Source organism: Acomys minous (genome assembly GCF_964271855.1).
Source record: "Acomys minous genome assembly, chromosome: 7".
Classification (NCBI taxonomy): domain Eukaryota; kingdom Metazoa; phylum Chordata; class Mammalia; order Rodentia; family Muridae; genus Acomys; species Acomys minous.
In genome coordinates, this window is record NC_140488.1 from 65518553 (window position 1) to 65534904 (window position 16352).

The window sequence follows — 16352 nt, forward strand, 5'->3', positions numbered from 1 at the left end:
TCTTGCTGCACCATTTAAGTATTTAATATACTTCAATACTATTTTAAATAGCATTTTAGAATTCTAATTTCTGATTGCTTGAGGTTGAAATAAAGAAATACAAGTGATTTTTGTACATTAATTTTAAATCTGACAACCTTGTTCATTTCACTTATTACATGCAGCTTTAAAAATTATTTGGATTGAATTTCTATAGAGATAATCAGGTTATCTGTAAATAAGAATTTCCCCCTATTTAGTCACCTTTCTTGATTGATAATTCAGAACTCATTAACATTGGTTCTATCAATGACCACTCCCTTCCATCTTCTAGATTTAGGTAGCTTGTTTCACTGTTCTTACAAGGACAAATTTTAGTTGTTAATTTGTGATCTTCCTTCTTTTTTGGGTATGTGTTTGTGCTGGTTAGTTTCTTTTTTGTCAACTTGACACAAATTAGAAACACTGAGGAAGAAGGAATCTTAATCCAGAATATCTCCATAGGACTGACCTATACACAGTTTATAGGGCATTTTCTTGATTAATGCGTGATACAGGAGGTTTCTCAGGCTGATGGTCCTGGAGTAGATATTAAAGCAGGCTGAGCAAACCATAGGGAGCAATCCTGTAATCAATATTCTTCTATTCTCTGCTTCAGTTCCTTGCCTTGAGTTCAGAGAAATTTTCTCTGGTTTCTCTTGTCAATCAACTGTGGTGGGGACACGTAAACCAAATAAGGACTTTCTTTCCGATGTTGCTTTTGGTTACAGGTCTTATTACAGCATCAAAAACCCAAATAGGGCAGTGTTTATGGTTGTAACTTCCCACTTAGCACTGGTTTTGCTGTAGCTCATAAGTTTTGGTATATTGCACTTTTATTCACATGAAGGTATTTTTAAATTTCCAGTTTGACTTTGATTCATAGGTTAACAGTACATTAATTTCAACATATTTGTGGATTTTTAAGTAAAATAATTGAGAGTTTAGGTATTATTTTGAACAAACATGAAAAGTAGAAACTAGAAATACCAAATCAATTATGTTTCTAACCTTTATTCCCACCAGTTGGATTTGACTTATACTCACTAGAGAACAAGAGTGAAAAGATTTCTCAATATATGAAGCCCAAAATCTGTGATTGGAAAAGTTTGTCAGTCTTTTATACATGTGTACTCTGGAGACCTTTTCTATATAGAACTTCTAGCCTTGTCTTTTTTCTTGTCTAGTATGGCTTTTAAGTTCCCTAGGTATTGTGATGGTACCTATTATGAAAGGAATAAGCACTTATTAATCATAACAGCACCACAAACTGCAGTTTTTGCTGCAATGGCAATTTATAACTTCAGTCAGATTTAAGAACAATGAAAACCCAGATTTTCTTTAGTTGTAATAAGGATATTCCTAGTAGAGTCGTCTGTAGGTTTGGCATGATAGATATGCTTCTATGTACTGCACCAGGTAATAGCCACTGTTAGCCTTTTCAATTTATAATTCTATTCTTGGCCATTGAACTACTGCTTTTGAGTAAAGAATGTATTTACTATTCTTTAAGATTTTTGGTCTCAAATTCTATGCTCTTCCTCTACTGAGATGAAAACAGTGAGCAAGTTAACATTCCATGGTTTATGGATGGCCACATTTAAACCAAAAAAAAAAAAATGACTTCAAAGTTTTAATTCTCTTGTTCTTTTGATTTAAGAGGTTCATTCAGATGCTTCTTTTAATAAAAACTGATGTTTTGTGAGTTTCTTTTAATATCAAATAAACTAATGGCTCTGAATTATTTGTAAGGATTTTTATTTTTCTTTAATTAAGGAAAGATACTTTAAAAACTTTAATTTTTTGCACATTATTGTTGTTTTATTAGTATATGGCTTATACTGCTTTCAACTACTTATCTTACTTATCTTACTTTCCTACTTTTATTATTTTTCTTTTATATATACATTTATATTATTACACACACACACACAGAGACACACACACACACACATATATATATATATACAGTAAATTACATACAGCAAGAAGAACCACAAAACAAACAGAAATTATGTAAATATTACAGTCATAGTGATTTGGCTATTTGTATTTGGCAAACTTGAAGTAAACATCTTTCCTATCTTGGCACATCTAAAATTCTGAATGAAAATCAGTATCTATCATGTCTCATCTCTATCAACTTAAACCATCTATCTAGACCTATAAATTGTTTTTTTAAATACACTAAATCTTATTTTGAGGCCAAGTTAGTGGTCTGTCCTAGAGAATTTCCCATGATTACTTATGAATGTAGGTTTCTGTTTTTATGTATTTGCTTGTGTGTTCATGTGTTCATGCTTGTGTGGATGTATACAAGCTATGGCCCATGTACTGTAGTATACATGTGGTGATCAGAGGAAAACCTGTACGTGTGGGAGTCAGTGTGTTCCTTTCACCATGTAGATCCTGGGGATGTACTTCTTTTTTTATTAAATACATTTATTTTATTACACATGTATAAAGCAAACTACACACAGCAGGGAAAACAATGTGTCAATCATGAGTTCTATTAATGTTACATTCATAGTGGTTTGGTTATTAGTATTTGTCCAGCTTGAAGTAAGTGTCTTTCCTGTCTTGTTGGGTCTCAATTTCTGAATTAAATTCAGTATCTATCCTATCTCAACTCTAATAAAAACTTTTTTATCTTGATCTAAAAAGATCTTATCCCCTAAGCAACTAAACTTGATTGTAAAACTATATTATCTGACCCTCAATGCCCCTCAGAGACTTGAGAAGGAATAAAACTTAAATTCCTGAGTGAACCAGCAGTGCTGGCTAGCAGCTTCCAAAATATACACTTATTTATTTATTTATTTATTTATTTATTTATTTATTTATTTATTCACATTACAACTCAATTGTTATCCCATCACTTGTATCCTCCTGTTCCTCCCTCCCTCCTACTTTCACCCTATTCCCCTCCCCTAGGTCTATGACCGTGGGGGACCTCCTCCCCCACTATATGGTCATAGGCTATCAAGTCTCATCTTGGTAGCCTGCTTATTCTTTCTTTGAAAATGTACAAATTGATTTAGACAGTTTAATGCCTGAACAGTCACCCAATACTCTCTATAATGTTGGAGCCTCATCTTCAGCTTCCTGGCCCAATATATCTGCCAGACTTATTTGTACGGCAGGAACTATTGAGGACTTGCTTACCCTGTCTTGGCAGAGTGCAGCCATCGACTCTGCCTGCATCTAAGGTGCCTATTTTTAGGCAGAATTATGTTTGTGGCAGGAACGAGGACATTTTGCTGAGTGGCTTGTTTGCCACATTTGAAGCCATCTCCATAAGGAGGCTCTTTGAAGCGCATCATCTTTGAGGTAGGCTGGGTATTGTCAGGAGTTAACTTGTCTCGTCAAAGTAATTTAGGATTATAAAAACAACTTTAAATGTCATATTCTGTGTGTCTCTAAGGCTTTTGAAGACTTTATTAAACTATTTTACCTCATATATCGATAGTCATACTATCTGTTCAACTTAGGATATATTCTTGTGCTAAAATCTGACAATTGTATCAATATACTAAATTCTATAGCAATCACTTAGACATAACTTTCATTATGAGTAACAATTAAGGCCATGAGTTAAGGAGTAGACTCAATTATCTAGCTTTTGTTCTATCTTTCCTCTATGTTCCTATATCTCCCTATGCACTTCCAATCATCAATATTGGGAACAAGTTTATTCACCTTGTCCCTTTGTAAAAATAATTTTTTACTTAGTCCATTTTTTCCTGATTAAATTTGGATGTCTGTGTTTTCAATTTTTTTTCCATTTTCTACCATTGTGCTAAAGCCCCAGCATAGTTTCCATTTTCAAGGAAAACTTTTTTCATCTTATTATTTTCTATCCATTGGCAACCTTCTATGTGTAGTGATATAATATGGTTTAAATATGTTGTTTTTAAAAAATGAATTCAGAAGATATGTCCTTTGACTATAGATATTTTCCACTCAAATGTAATTAATCTTGTTGAAGGACTTTTGTTAGTTTTTTTCTCCAAGTATTATAGGTCTTCCTGCTTTCCTTTGAATTTAATTCACTTTGTTATAGTCATATTCAGTGACATTCTTTTTTTTTTTCTTTTGTCTGCGTCCTATAGATGTTTTCCTTCTGGTTACCATTGCAATTACATAACATATATTAATGTTATAACCTTGTATTTTAAATTGATAACTATTTCCATAACACTGAACAACTCTACTGATGAATCTTCACTCTAGCATTTTGTTACTATAACAAATATGTATATTATTTTGTATACAATAGATTGGTTTTTTTTTCAAGACAGAGTTTCTCTGTGTAGCCTTAGTTGTCCTGGACAAATTTTGTAGACCAGGCTGGCCTTAAACTCACAGTGATGGCCTACCTCTGCCTCCATGAGTGCTGAGATTAAAGGTGTGCACCACCATGCCTGGCTATATTATTAATTTTTAAAATAATTATTTCAATACAAGATCTTGCTATGTAGCTGAGGCTGCCCTTGATATTCTGCCTCACCAAAATTATTGGGATTACAGGTTTGTGCTAACACACCGCTCAAAATATTTTCTGTCATTTAAATTGTATATAAAAATTAGAAGTTAGTATGTAGACAAAAATTACATTAATGTAGGTTATTGTTTTTGTCTATGTGTCTACTATTATCCCAAATATATGATTACACATTAATGTAAAATCAAATTTACATTAGAATCTTTATATTAGATGTTATATCAAAACTTAGATCAAAGAACCTATATTCATTTAGATGACACTTTAATCATTATCTCTTGAACTCAGTGTATTTTGTTAAGTAGCCATTTCTGATTTCAAAGTATGTCATCTTTTTCACTGAGAGAAAATATTTGTAACATAAATCAAATTTTCAGTGTTTCCCATCCAAGTATTAGCCAGGTGTCACCCTACTTAGTTTAAGATAACAGGTGAGCTAAGATGGCTTTCAGGGTTTTGATTTTCACTTTCCATGTGCATGTCTGAGATCAGTTATATTTTGATGTAGACAAATATTTATTTTAATTGAAACAATTTATACTTCATTTCATTCATTCTTAACATCACAACCTATGTGGGTTTTCATGGAAAATAATGATAAATAATGCTAATGAAAATAATGATAGATTGGCTTTAATTACCTCTCTTTAAATATATATACTTGTTAAATTTTTACATTACATAAAATTTCTGAGAAAATGTTGTGAAGATTTCTGGGTTCTTGTTGCACATTATGACATAATAATTTTAATATTTTAAATTTAGCCAACAAAGATTTATCACAGAGTACTTTTAGCATTTCTTTGACTAGAAAAAAATTGTTATGGAAAGAATGCCATGGAATATATTCACTTAGGATGCACTTGAACATTAAAAGGTAAGGAGAACAAGTCACATGTTAATTGTCAGGGTTAAAACACTTATGCTTTGAAACAGTTGAATTGTTTTGATGTTATTTAACGCAGCCAAATGTCTCAGGCTTGTTTCTGTTAGTCATTTTCTATCTAATGACACATTTCAACTCTTTTGTATGCCATTTAACAAACATCTAATGGATTTAACTCTTTTGGAGCACCACATCTTCATCTTCATGAAGACAAGAGGGCAACAGGCATGATTATACTTAAACACTGCCTTTATTTCCTATTTTCTGCCAAATGCCAATCTTTTCTTACTTTCTCTCTTGACAGCATAAAATGTACTTCTTGTTTCAGTATAGTTTTGGTGCTTTTCCAGGAGGCTTCTAGCTATTCTAATTAGTATGCCTTTTTCTGGGAAAACTCACATACCCTCTCTGATAATTGTCAGAATTTTATTTTCTTCTTATCACAAGTTATTAGTTAAGTGCTGTCAAGAAAGAGGTTATTTTTCCCTCCAGACAATAAAAACGTTGTGCTTGGGTCTCTGAGGCATAAATTATAGACAGTAGCAACGTAACAGTATTAAATTCAACATAATTAAAATTGAGAGCAGGATATAATAAACTCACTAAGGGAAGAACAACCCTTCCTTCTGGCATGTTGAATACAAATGTAAGCAATATTCTCTTTGAAATTAAGGGTAATTTAATTTAATTTTAATTAAACATAAATATAAGAGCCTGCTATAGAGAAATGTTCATTGTTAATGTTAGTCTACTCACTTTAAAATTTGTAGGATGTAGTTTAAAATATCAAAAAAAGCTTTCTTAAATTGGAATTAATGTCTGGCAGAGCATATTTTATTTACATGGAATTTTTTGTTATAATGTAAAATCGCATCCATCTACTTCTGTAGAAATTATGTTTAATAAATAAAGAGATTGGAGGTGATATACTTGAAAGAATAATAAACTTTCAACTAATTTGTAGCACTGTGCTATAGTCAGTTTATGGACAGCAAAGTAATGAAGATAAGTAAGAAATGATGTATCAATTGTGACTCCTTTCAAAATTCTAGCAAATTAATATAAAAGTAATCAAATGACACATATTCCTTTATTATACAAAACAATATCAGCCTGCAAGATGCAGCCAAACATCCACTTCAATAAAGGCAGTTAGTGTCAAACATTCTCCAAAGATTTTAAGAAGCATAAAACAACAGCACATGGAATATCTTATTTGTTCTATAGTTGTAAATGGCAGTAAAAACACTGATTATTGATGAACACTTAATATATATTATATTAGGTATCTAAAGGTATTTTGGCTTTTAGTTTTGCACGGAGAAAACACAGAATGATAGATATTAGACAGCTCCAATTAAAATCATTTGGTTTTTAAATTTAAGCACATTCTTAGATAATTTTAAGATACAGGAAATGAGCACTTATGCTTATATCTACTGATATTTACATATAACTTCTGGGGCCAACATCATAAATGCAAATAAATTGTAGTTGTAAAAAGCCCTCAGTTAGAAAGTGTATCACATTTTCTTCCTCAAAGGCACAATAACTGTCTCTGCTACAGAATCTCAGGAGTATATAAAATAATCATGCTTTGAATCATTGCAATTATTATAATATTTCTGAAATTTCTATTTTACAGGTTATATTCAGCTATTTACATGTTTAAATGTCCAGGGCTCTCTTCTCATCTTTATCTTTCTTATGCTCCTTTTCTAAGCCAGTGTTTCTCAGACCCCTAGATTCATCAAAATCCTCATCATCACCCAGAGGCTTGTTAAATGAGTGAGTTGTATGTGTTAGATATGGGCCCCAGAAATATGTCTTAATAAGACCTACAGTTTATTTTGACCTTTAGAGCCATTGTCCAGATTGTTTTCACCTATGACTGTAGTTTCAAATATCATTATCACTGTAGATGATTCACAAATTTTATCTCCAGTTGAATCTTTTGTGGGGCATTTTTTAGAGAGAGTTTTTACTGTTTAACAGCCCTTACTGTTATGAAACTTGTACTGGAGACCAGGGTGACCAAGACATCAAAGAATCCACCTGCCTCTGATTCTGCCTTCTGAGTGCTGGGATTAAAGACATGTACTACCACCATTGAATCTTTTACTCTGAGCTCTCTATTCAAAAGAACTGTCTACTTTAAATTCCATAGGATAAGTGACAATACCCTACATGCTCCCAGACAAAACTCATACTCTTTTCCCAGAAACATGATCTCCACTAGTCCCCATCTTATTGAAAATTATGATGAAATCTCTCTTGGTTTACATGTAAGAAACCTAGTAGTCATCCTTGACACTTTCTACATCTTCAGTTCTCATAGAAATCTGAGTTGCTTTTACCTCATAAATGTGTCTTGAATATATCTATTGGTTTTCCATTTCATTGTCACCATTATGGTCCAAGTAGGTATTTTTATCTAGCGCACTGTAATCCCTATACTCCTTTTCCCCTGAATTTCTTCTCTGTGTTATCCTACTTTTTCTGAAATGCTTTTTAACTGTTTTTTTGCTTCTTGAAATACAGTTATTTACTGGATGGTTCATAAACACTTAAATGTATGAGTGCACCTTCTCTGTAAGTCTTATCTTGTCTCATTCATTTCCATAATCTGTTACACTAGCTTTCTAATACACGAAATCACATTAGGATAGAAATGAAATAATTTTCATTTTTAAAATGCCATTATTTTCTATGATTGAAGGACATACCTGTAACAATTATTCTTCAATATACATTAAATGAATAAATGATCATAAACTACTTACTAGTTCATCTCATCCAAGCATGTACCAGCAAAGTAGAAATCCTTGATTCTTGCATGGGTGGCTTGGAAAGCACTATGGTAAAAAGGCAAAAAGCAGAGCATTCATTTTTCTTTCTAATAACTATTAAAGCATTTAATAATGTAAGACTTAGAAAGGTTTGATGCAGCCATCTGGTACAATATCTAATACAGTGGTTCTCAGCCTGTGGGTCACAAACCCTTTGGGGGTTGAACAATCCTTTCAGAAGGGTTACATAAGACTATTGGAAAATACTAGTATTTATATTACAATTAATAACAATAGCAAAATTACAGTCATGAAGTTGGAACAAAGATAATTTTATGGCTGGGGGGTCACTACAACATGAAGCACTGTATTAAGGGTCATAGTATTATGAAGGTTAGGAACCCGAGTTCTAATATATATCTAAGTAAAATGAAGCCTTAAAGGTTTAAATAACTCAACAAAGGCAATATGTTAGTAACAGAAACTTAAGGGGAACACTGCATTTTTTTAAATCAGGCACTCTGAGGATATTCTGATTCTTAAGAGATTTAGAGAACTATTGTTTTTAAGCAAACTGGTGAACTAGGATGATTCAAAGTAACTGAGTTATTAATCAGATTTTATATTTCTGCAGAATCGTGAACTTCCTATCTGACAGTTCTTCTTCAGTAGGTATTTTTAATCGATATATAAAAACAAATAAATAATACTATCTCCTTTCTTTTGATCTATCTTGTCAATAGCATATGATGTGCCTCTGCCTATGAATTAATTTATGTCTATCCATAAATCTCTGTATTTTCTATCTGTCATATATCTAATTATCTAGCTGTCTGGAAAGAAATACAGTACTTGAATACTAGCAATATAGAAATTATGCCTTATTGGGAAAAATAGAAATTTTCCGAGGATCTTGCTTTGCTTAACTTACTCATTATTATCATTAACAATTATATATGAATACAATCCCATTTTTCATCCTTTGTTTGCATGCTAGGTTCTCATATATTTAAATGTTACTAGAATTAACAGAACTTTTTATGTACCTCTTATTAATTAATGTATTTCATGGTTTAGATTTCCAAGTAGAGGAATGATGGAAATAAAGACTAAACAATGAAGATTTTAAAATATTCTGTTAAAAAGAACTCTGAGAGCATCAATTTGAATGTAATTTATGCAATATAAGGCACTCTGTAATATTACAGGATATTTATAACACTGAGTTTCTTTTGGTAAAAATCAAACTCTTCTAAAGTTCCTATCACAGTATTTTTCTAGTAAATACAATATAATTTCATCAAAACCTAGTGATATAAGCTCTTGAATGCTCTCTTGTAGATTTTACGTATATTTTATAAGTCATTTTACAAGGCTGATTCCTGATATTCACTTTCATATACAATGTTTTTTTCCTAATCACCTTAATTCTGAAATTTTATCCTATTCCAGCAAGAAAGGATCATCTTTATACTGCTTCACTTATTATGGCATTACTTTCAAGTAGTATGAATTTACAGTTAGCTTGATTCTTTTCCATTGACTAAATGTGTTTTTAAATGGTTACTCAGTGCCATGTAATATTCTCAGGAACTGGTAGGACCACTCATCTTACTCAACTGTAAAATAGGGGTGTCACTCTTGATTATGAAAGCCTCTTTTGGAAGTCTTTAAAAAATAAAGTCTATAAGTATACATAAAAGCTTAAATCCAAATTACTTCTTTTAAGGGCAGCCTTGATTAAAAACTGTTTTATACTCTTTGGCAGCATGATAATGAATTAAGAGCTCAAATTTGCAGTTGGGTTTGTAGCTCAGCAGGAGCTGTACAGAGCACATTCAAAACCCTTGGTTCCAAGCTTAGCTGTTAAAAAAATGTTCACATTTCCTTAAATCCAGCACACTGCTAGGTGCTAGATGAACAACTTGGGCAAGTACATTTAATTCCTCAGTCATTTCATCTGTAGAAGCAGGACAACACCCTCCCTCTCCGGAGATATGTTATATTACATAACATAGGGAAACTGCTTTGCACCCAGAACCCGGTAGACAGTGTGTATGAAAAATATAGTAATCAGAAATGTCATAGGATGAGACCATTTCAAATATTTTTCAAGGCTAGCAACAGCAACATTGTGCAAACTTTTCAAAGTTCATAGTACTGTGAGAGTTGAGACTGGATGGAAACATTCGGGTTTCCAAGTTTTATTTCAGTAAAAGTATACATGAAGCATGTTTTTTTTGATATTGCTTTAAATGCATATAGATGTGCAGTGAACTTTTAACTTTCTCTTACCAAATCAGGTCTATAACTAACTTATTTAATCATGTTGGGTTTGTATATACATATCAGTTTATGATTATTTGAGGTGTCAATTCCAGTAACTCTGTATATTCAAATTCAGATATGAAATTTCAATTCAAGAATGAATTCTCTCATTTACCCATATATGTTTTTTTAATCTTACAGTTCATAGCTTACAATTTCCTGTACTGCAGCCTTATTAATTTCTGAAGCACTCTTAGTAACCTAGCAACAAGAATATTACATACTTGCCTACTTTCTTCTATTACTTCTTGGGCTAAGTCATATATCTAGATGAATGCTACTATTTTTCATTCAGGTATTTAGTTATAGCTTATGTTCCTATGGTAAATCTCTTGGAATACCTTAGCTTGTTTTTTCTTTCTTTTTTTTTTTATATAAAAGAGAACACTTTTAAATAACCTCTCTCAGCTTTTTAAAAAGAGGTTGCTGTAGAGCTTTGTTAATATAATTTTGTTTTTAACTTTCCCAATAACCAAAAGTAGTACATTATGATTCTATAGATCAGTTTATGCAAAAATTTAAAATTTAGTTACTTAATCCAAGTTTTTCATGATTAATGATGACTTATAGAAAACATTTTTACAAGTTCTTAGTTTGTCTAAGTCCAAGAAGAGGGAAGGCCATTAATCATTTCTAGAAAGACCCATTTTAGTAATTTGGTAAAGAATGCAGCTATCCTATTGCTGGTTTTAATATGCAGCAGTCACTGATATAGTGTTTCTCTAATACCTTTGAAGAATAGCACTCCTGTGGAATAATTCCAGAAAGAATAAAAATATAAGATTTATAGGGAAATAAATAATATAAGTATAAACTGCTTCTGTATTTTGTGTTTGTACATAAAACTATTGTATGTGTAAATTCACAAACATCATTCTCAAGGATTGGCTTTTCACGTGAACATATGCTAATGACACTAGGCCTGTTTAGGGAAGGATGGCTGTATACCATATGATCATAGTCTGCCATAATTTATTTAATTCTAGGAATCTTAAAAAATAAAACTAATGTGATTTTGCTGCATCAAGGACAGATGGCCTTTATTACAAAGCTATTTCCCCCTGTGTATCCTGCACAATTAGGCCAAACATTTGATGCACAATTTTCTATAGTCTTGGTATGACATTATTTGAATTTGTTATTATTAAGACTAAAACATCCATGACTCACATAAGGATATATCCTGCTTGGCATTCACTCTTTTTTAAAAAAAAAATCAAATTTAGTGAATATTCTTTGCATACCACTATTAGAATATTTATCATGGTCAATTACTTTTCTATTTCAGTGTTCTTTCCCCCTAATTTTAAGTGTTTCAAGGCACTATACTTTTGTGTCTTTGCTTATCATAGTTATAAATATGTTGTAGTTGACAAAGAATTTATGAAACTACTAAATGCCTCCTTAAATTTAAAAACTTGAACAACTGAGTCCATCAATGGAGATTTAACATGTCTCTTATGGCATAAAGCACTTCTGAAATGCAAAGCAAAATATGATAGTACAAATTAGATATTTTAGTTTATTCTATGTTCAGAGCATGGCTTATCTAAGAAAGATAATTGAAGAAGAAGAAAGTAACAATTATGGTGAAAAATGGGCTATCCCTTACTGTTTATATAACTCATCAATTTAAAGTATAACATTCCTCCCAGAATAAATAGATTTTCAAAAGTTGGGTGCTATTCCTCTTCATTTCTAAGTCATATATTGTCACTGAAAAGCATATTACTTTACAAATGCTTCATCTAAAAAGAAGCTCACTTTTTTAAAGTTCAGGTATTTTCCTGAAGTAAGGATTGTTTCATAATGTGTATTGTATATTCTTAATCTATTTTAAATTAGAAATTTTCAACTAAGTGTCATACATATAAAACATTAAAGCTTGATAAAATCCTCTTTGTTTAGAGCTGCATAATATTTATAGCATAGGATCAGTTCCAGCATCTTTCTCTTGGCAGAACAGTTCAATTTAAGGGAACTTAGTTAATAATTATTTTATATATCAGATTTAAAAAAAACTTAGATCACATAAATAGACATATCAATAGAGAAAATCCACTACAAGTGTTAGAATTCACTGATTTTCTACAATGCTATAGATTTAAATTTTTATTTAAGTAAATTAAGTAGATGTATCAAATTTATAGTAGTATATGGCCTCCCATTCCATAGAACATAGTGCCTTTGGGCTTCCCTCAGTTTCCCCAAACCATCAAGTTGTTCTACTGCTTTATAAACACACCCAAGATATCACAAAGAATAAATAAACATGTCAGGAGAATTAATAAAATGAAGGTCCAAGAAAATACAAGAAAACAACAAAATGATGAGAATTAATGCTCATAAATAATATAACTTTTACTTTAGAAGTAAGAACTCATGGTCTGAAAAAATGTATTCTTGAAGTTTAGTTTATGAACTAGTATTCTATGTATTTTTACTTGAGTGGTTCTCAGTTTATAAGTTCTTTGATTTGAAACTACCTTTAACTATAATCAAAAGTGATTTTGAATATTGAGTTTCTTTAAGTAACTATCCATGAAATTTGGGTTCTTTCAGCTACAAAAGAGTTATAATTTTTGTTACTTGAATTATATATGTCTAGCAATTAGTTTCCTGTTTATAGCTATATTAATATTTGACTATGTAAATGGCATAAGAAAAAAGAATTAATCAGAATTAGAAGATCTAAATGGGTTAGAATTCACCTCCATGTGTTTTTGTGGGGGTCACTTGAAGGACACAGGGGATACTTGAGAACTGTGATGTGAAGACCTGGTCTACATACATATATACATATATAGACATATGAGGTTCATTTTGCTTATATATACTTAAATACAGTCAAGTAAGACAAACTATCCCTTAAGGTTTATGAAGAGTCTAACATTTTGATACTTGTCTGCTGATAGTTTTCATTTTCTAATTTCCAGTCTCTTCCTTTTGGGCTGGACTTTTAAATTCTGAAGCCACTGACAACCACAAGAAAAAAAATCAAGCTAGTCTACCTTTTCAAGCAATTTCTATACAGCTTGGGACATTTGCCTGTTATGTTCTCCTCAGAAAGCCTCATTCTGTAAATAAAACATTTTCTTTTTAGTCTCTTACTGTGTGGCATATTAACATCTGCACCAAGTCCAAGAGTAGTGGGATTGGGTATTTATTCCCCTTCTGTGGGGAACCTTTTTCTTCATTTTTAATTATGATTTTTTTATTTATTATAATTTATTCAAATTGCCTCTAAATTGTTATCCCCTTGCTTGTGTCCTCCAGTCCCCCACCCTCCCTCCCTCTTCTGCCCTATTCCCCTCCCCTAGGCCTCTCTGACAGGGGGCCCCTCCTCTCTCACCATCTGATCTCAGCCTATCAAGTCTCATCAGAATAGCAGGCATCCCCTTTCTCTGTGTGCCAGGAAGGCCACCCTGACAGAGTTCCTGCTCTCCTCCCCCTTGTAAATGTGGAGAATGAGCTGACCATTGACTACATGGACAGCTAGGTTCTCTTCTTGCAATGTCCTTGGTTGGTGTATCAGTCTGTGCAGACCCTCTTGGGTCTAGATCTGCCCAGGCTTGATGGTCTCCTTGTGGAGCTCTTGATCCCTCAGGTTTTTCCATTCCCTAACTCTTCCATGCAACTATCAGCACCTTTCCCAGTATCTGTCCTGATGCCCCCCTGGGTGGAGTCTCTCAGAGGACATCTATGTTGGGCTAATATCCACTTATAAGTGAGTATATACTATGTGTGTCTTTCTGGGTCTGGGTTACCTTACTCAGGATGATTGTTTCTAGTTCCATCCATTTGCCTGAAAATTTCAGGATTTCCTTCTGATAGCTGAATAATATTCCATTGTATAAATGTATCATATCAAACAAGAAACACTGATTTAAAAAGAATACTTGCTCTCTATGAATGACTTGTCAGACTTGTCATTATAATGATTAACAAATACTATGAAGAACATGACAAAAGGAGAATAAATAAAAACTCAAGTTTTGGGGATATGTGATAACAACATATAAAGGCTGAAATCATATTTTAAGAGATGAGATCTATATAGTTTATTTATATTTTTATTCTATTTATAATATATGTTGATTTCCAAGTGACTCAGGCCTTGAATAATTTAACTCTTTTCTACTTTTAAATTAAGACAGGTTTCCTGAAGATGGCCAGGCAAGGGCCCCAAACGGAGGGATTGAGACACCAACCCAGCCACAAAACCTTTGACCTACAGTTTATCCTGCCTGCATAGTGGCCTGGGACTGGAGCCTAGCATAATCATCATTAGAGAAACCAGAGAGACTTCATCTAGTAACCAATGGAAGCAGGAGCAGAGTCACCATTTGGGGTGTCCTGCCAAGGATGGGGAGGAAGGATTAGAAGAATCAGAGGGGTCAGGGACACAATAAGAACCTGGCCCACTGAATCAATTGACTGGTACTCATGGGAACATGCAGACATCAGGGGTCCTATAGGGGTGTGACCTAAGTCCTCTGCATGTAAATTATGACTGAGCAGCTTGGTGTTCTTGTGGGATTCCTAACACTGGGAGCAGGTACTGTTTCTGTTTTGCCTATTTTGGGACCCTTTTCCTCTTACTGGGTTGCCTCATCCAACCTTAATATGAAGGGAGGTGCCTAGTCTTACTGTAGCTTGTTATGCTGTGTTTAGTTGATGGTCCTGGGAGGCCTGCTCTTTTCTGAGAAGGCTGGTGGATTTGGGGGCGAGGGGATTGTGAGGGAGACTGAAGTAAGATGAGAAAGAAGAAACTGCAGTCAGAACTTAATATATGATAGAAAAAGAAAAAAAGAAAGAAAAAGAAGACTGGTTTTCTGTTCTCAACTTTGTCCCTGGTCAATAAACCACACTTGTACATCATAGACTGGACATGCAAAAACAATGCAAATTGCAATACTAACTGCACATGTAAATACTGTCTAAAACCATTCATTTAGCAGTAGCTCAGTCTTTATAGTTTAAAAGCTACATACTAGAACTTTTTTCTACTCTTTACTTTAATCATGAGTACTTAAATACTCCAGTAGACATTTTAAGAAATAATAAAATGGAAACTACATCACCTTCCTTAATAGCCATTTATTAATCTTATTGATAAATATAACAATTCTTCAATGTGATGCTTTCCAATTTATTTCCAAGTTTTCCTGTCTTTTAATATATCAAGAAATAATAAATTAAATAACATCACTATCACTACCACTAATATATACCAGGTACTAACTTTGAATCATGTAACACATTTATATCTCTTTAATTGAATTCATTATCTCTTTCTTGGACTTTCTGAAGTCTTTCTACCTCTTGAATTCTGGTAAGTCCAGATATTCTTATATATATATATATATATATATATATATATATATATATATATATATTTTTTTTTTTTAAATATTTTATTAATTTATTCATATTACATCTCAATTATTAGCCCATCTCTTTTGTAGTCTAGAGTCTATAATAAGAACATGATTTACATGATTAAAAGTATGCCATCCAGTTATTTTTAAATAGTTAATTTCTTCATCATATAGTACTATATAAAATAATTAATACATTATAGTAATATATGATATTAATTAGCATATAAATAATTTCCTGATTAAAGGCTGACATCCCTCTAACATGTTAATTTTACAACACTTTTATACTACCTAGGGTAAATAGCATTGATTTATAAAATTATAATTATAGTATATTTTAGAAAGAATTTTGAAAATAAAGAAGTATTATAATTATTATATAAAATATTCATATTTTAAATATGTTATAGTTAAATAAAGGTAAATAAGAGTGGCATCACAGT

The 16352-nt window shown here is 32.2% G+C and overlaps 1 protein-coding gene across 1 annotated transcript in view; it reads right to left on the reverse strand.

The window, feature by feature from the left end:
* Nucleotides 1–16352, reverse strand: part of LOC311601646 (uncharacterized protein) — a 339815-nt gene that overhangs the window by 31053 nt on the left and 292410 nt on the right. The window contains exon 20 of the mRNA XM_084789248.1: nt 8192–8263. Coding sequence (XP_084645374.1) covers nt 8192–8263 — 72 coding nt within the window. The remainder of the gene's footprint in view (nt 1–8191; nt 8264–16352) is intronic.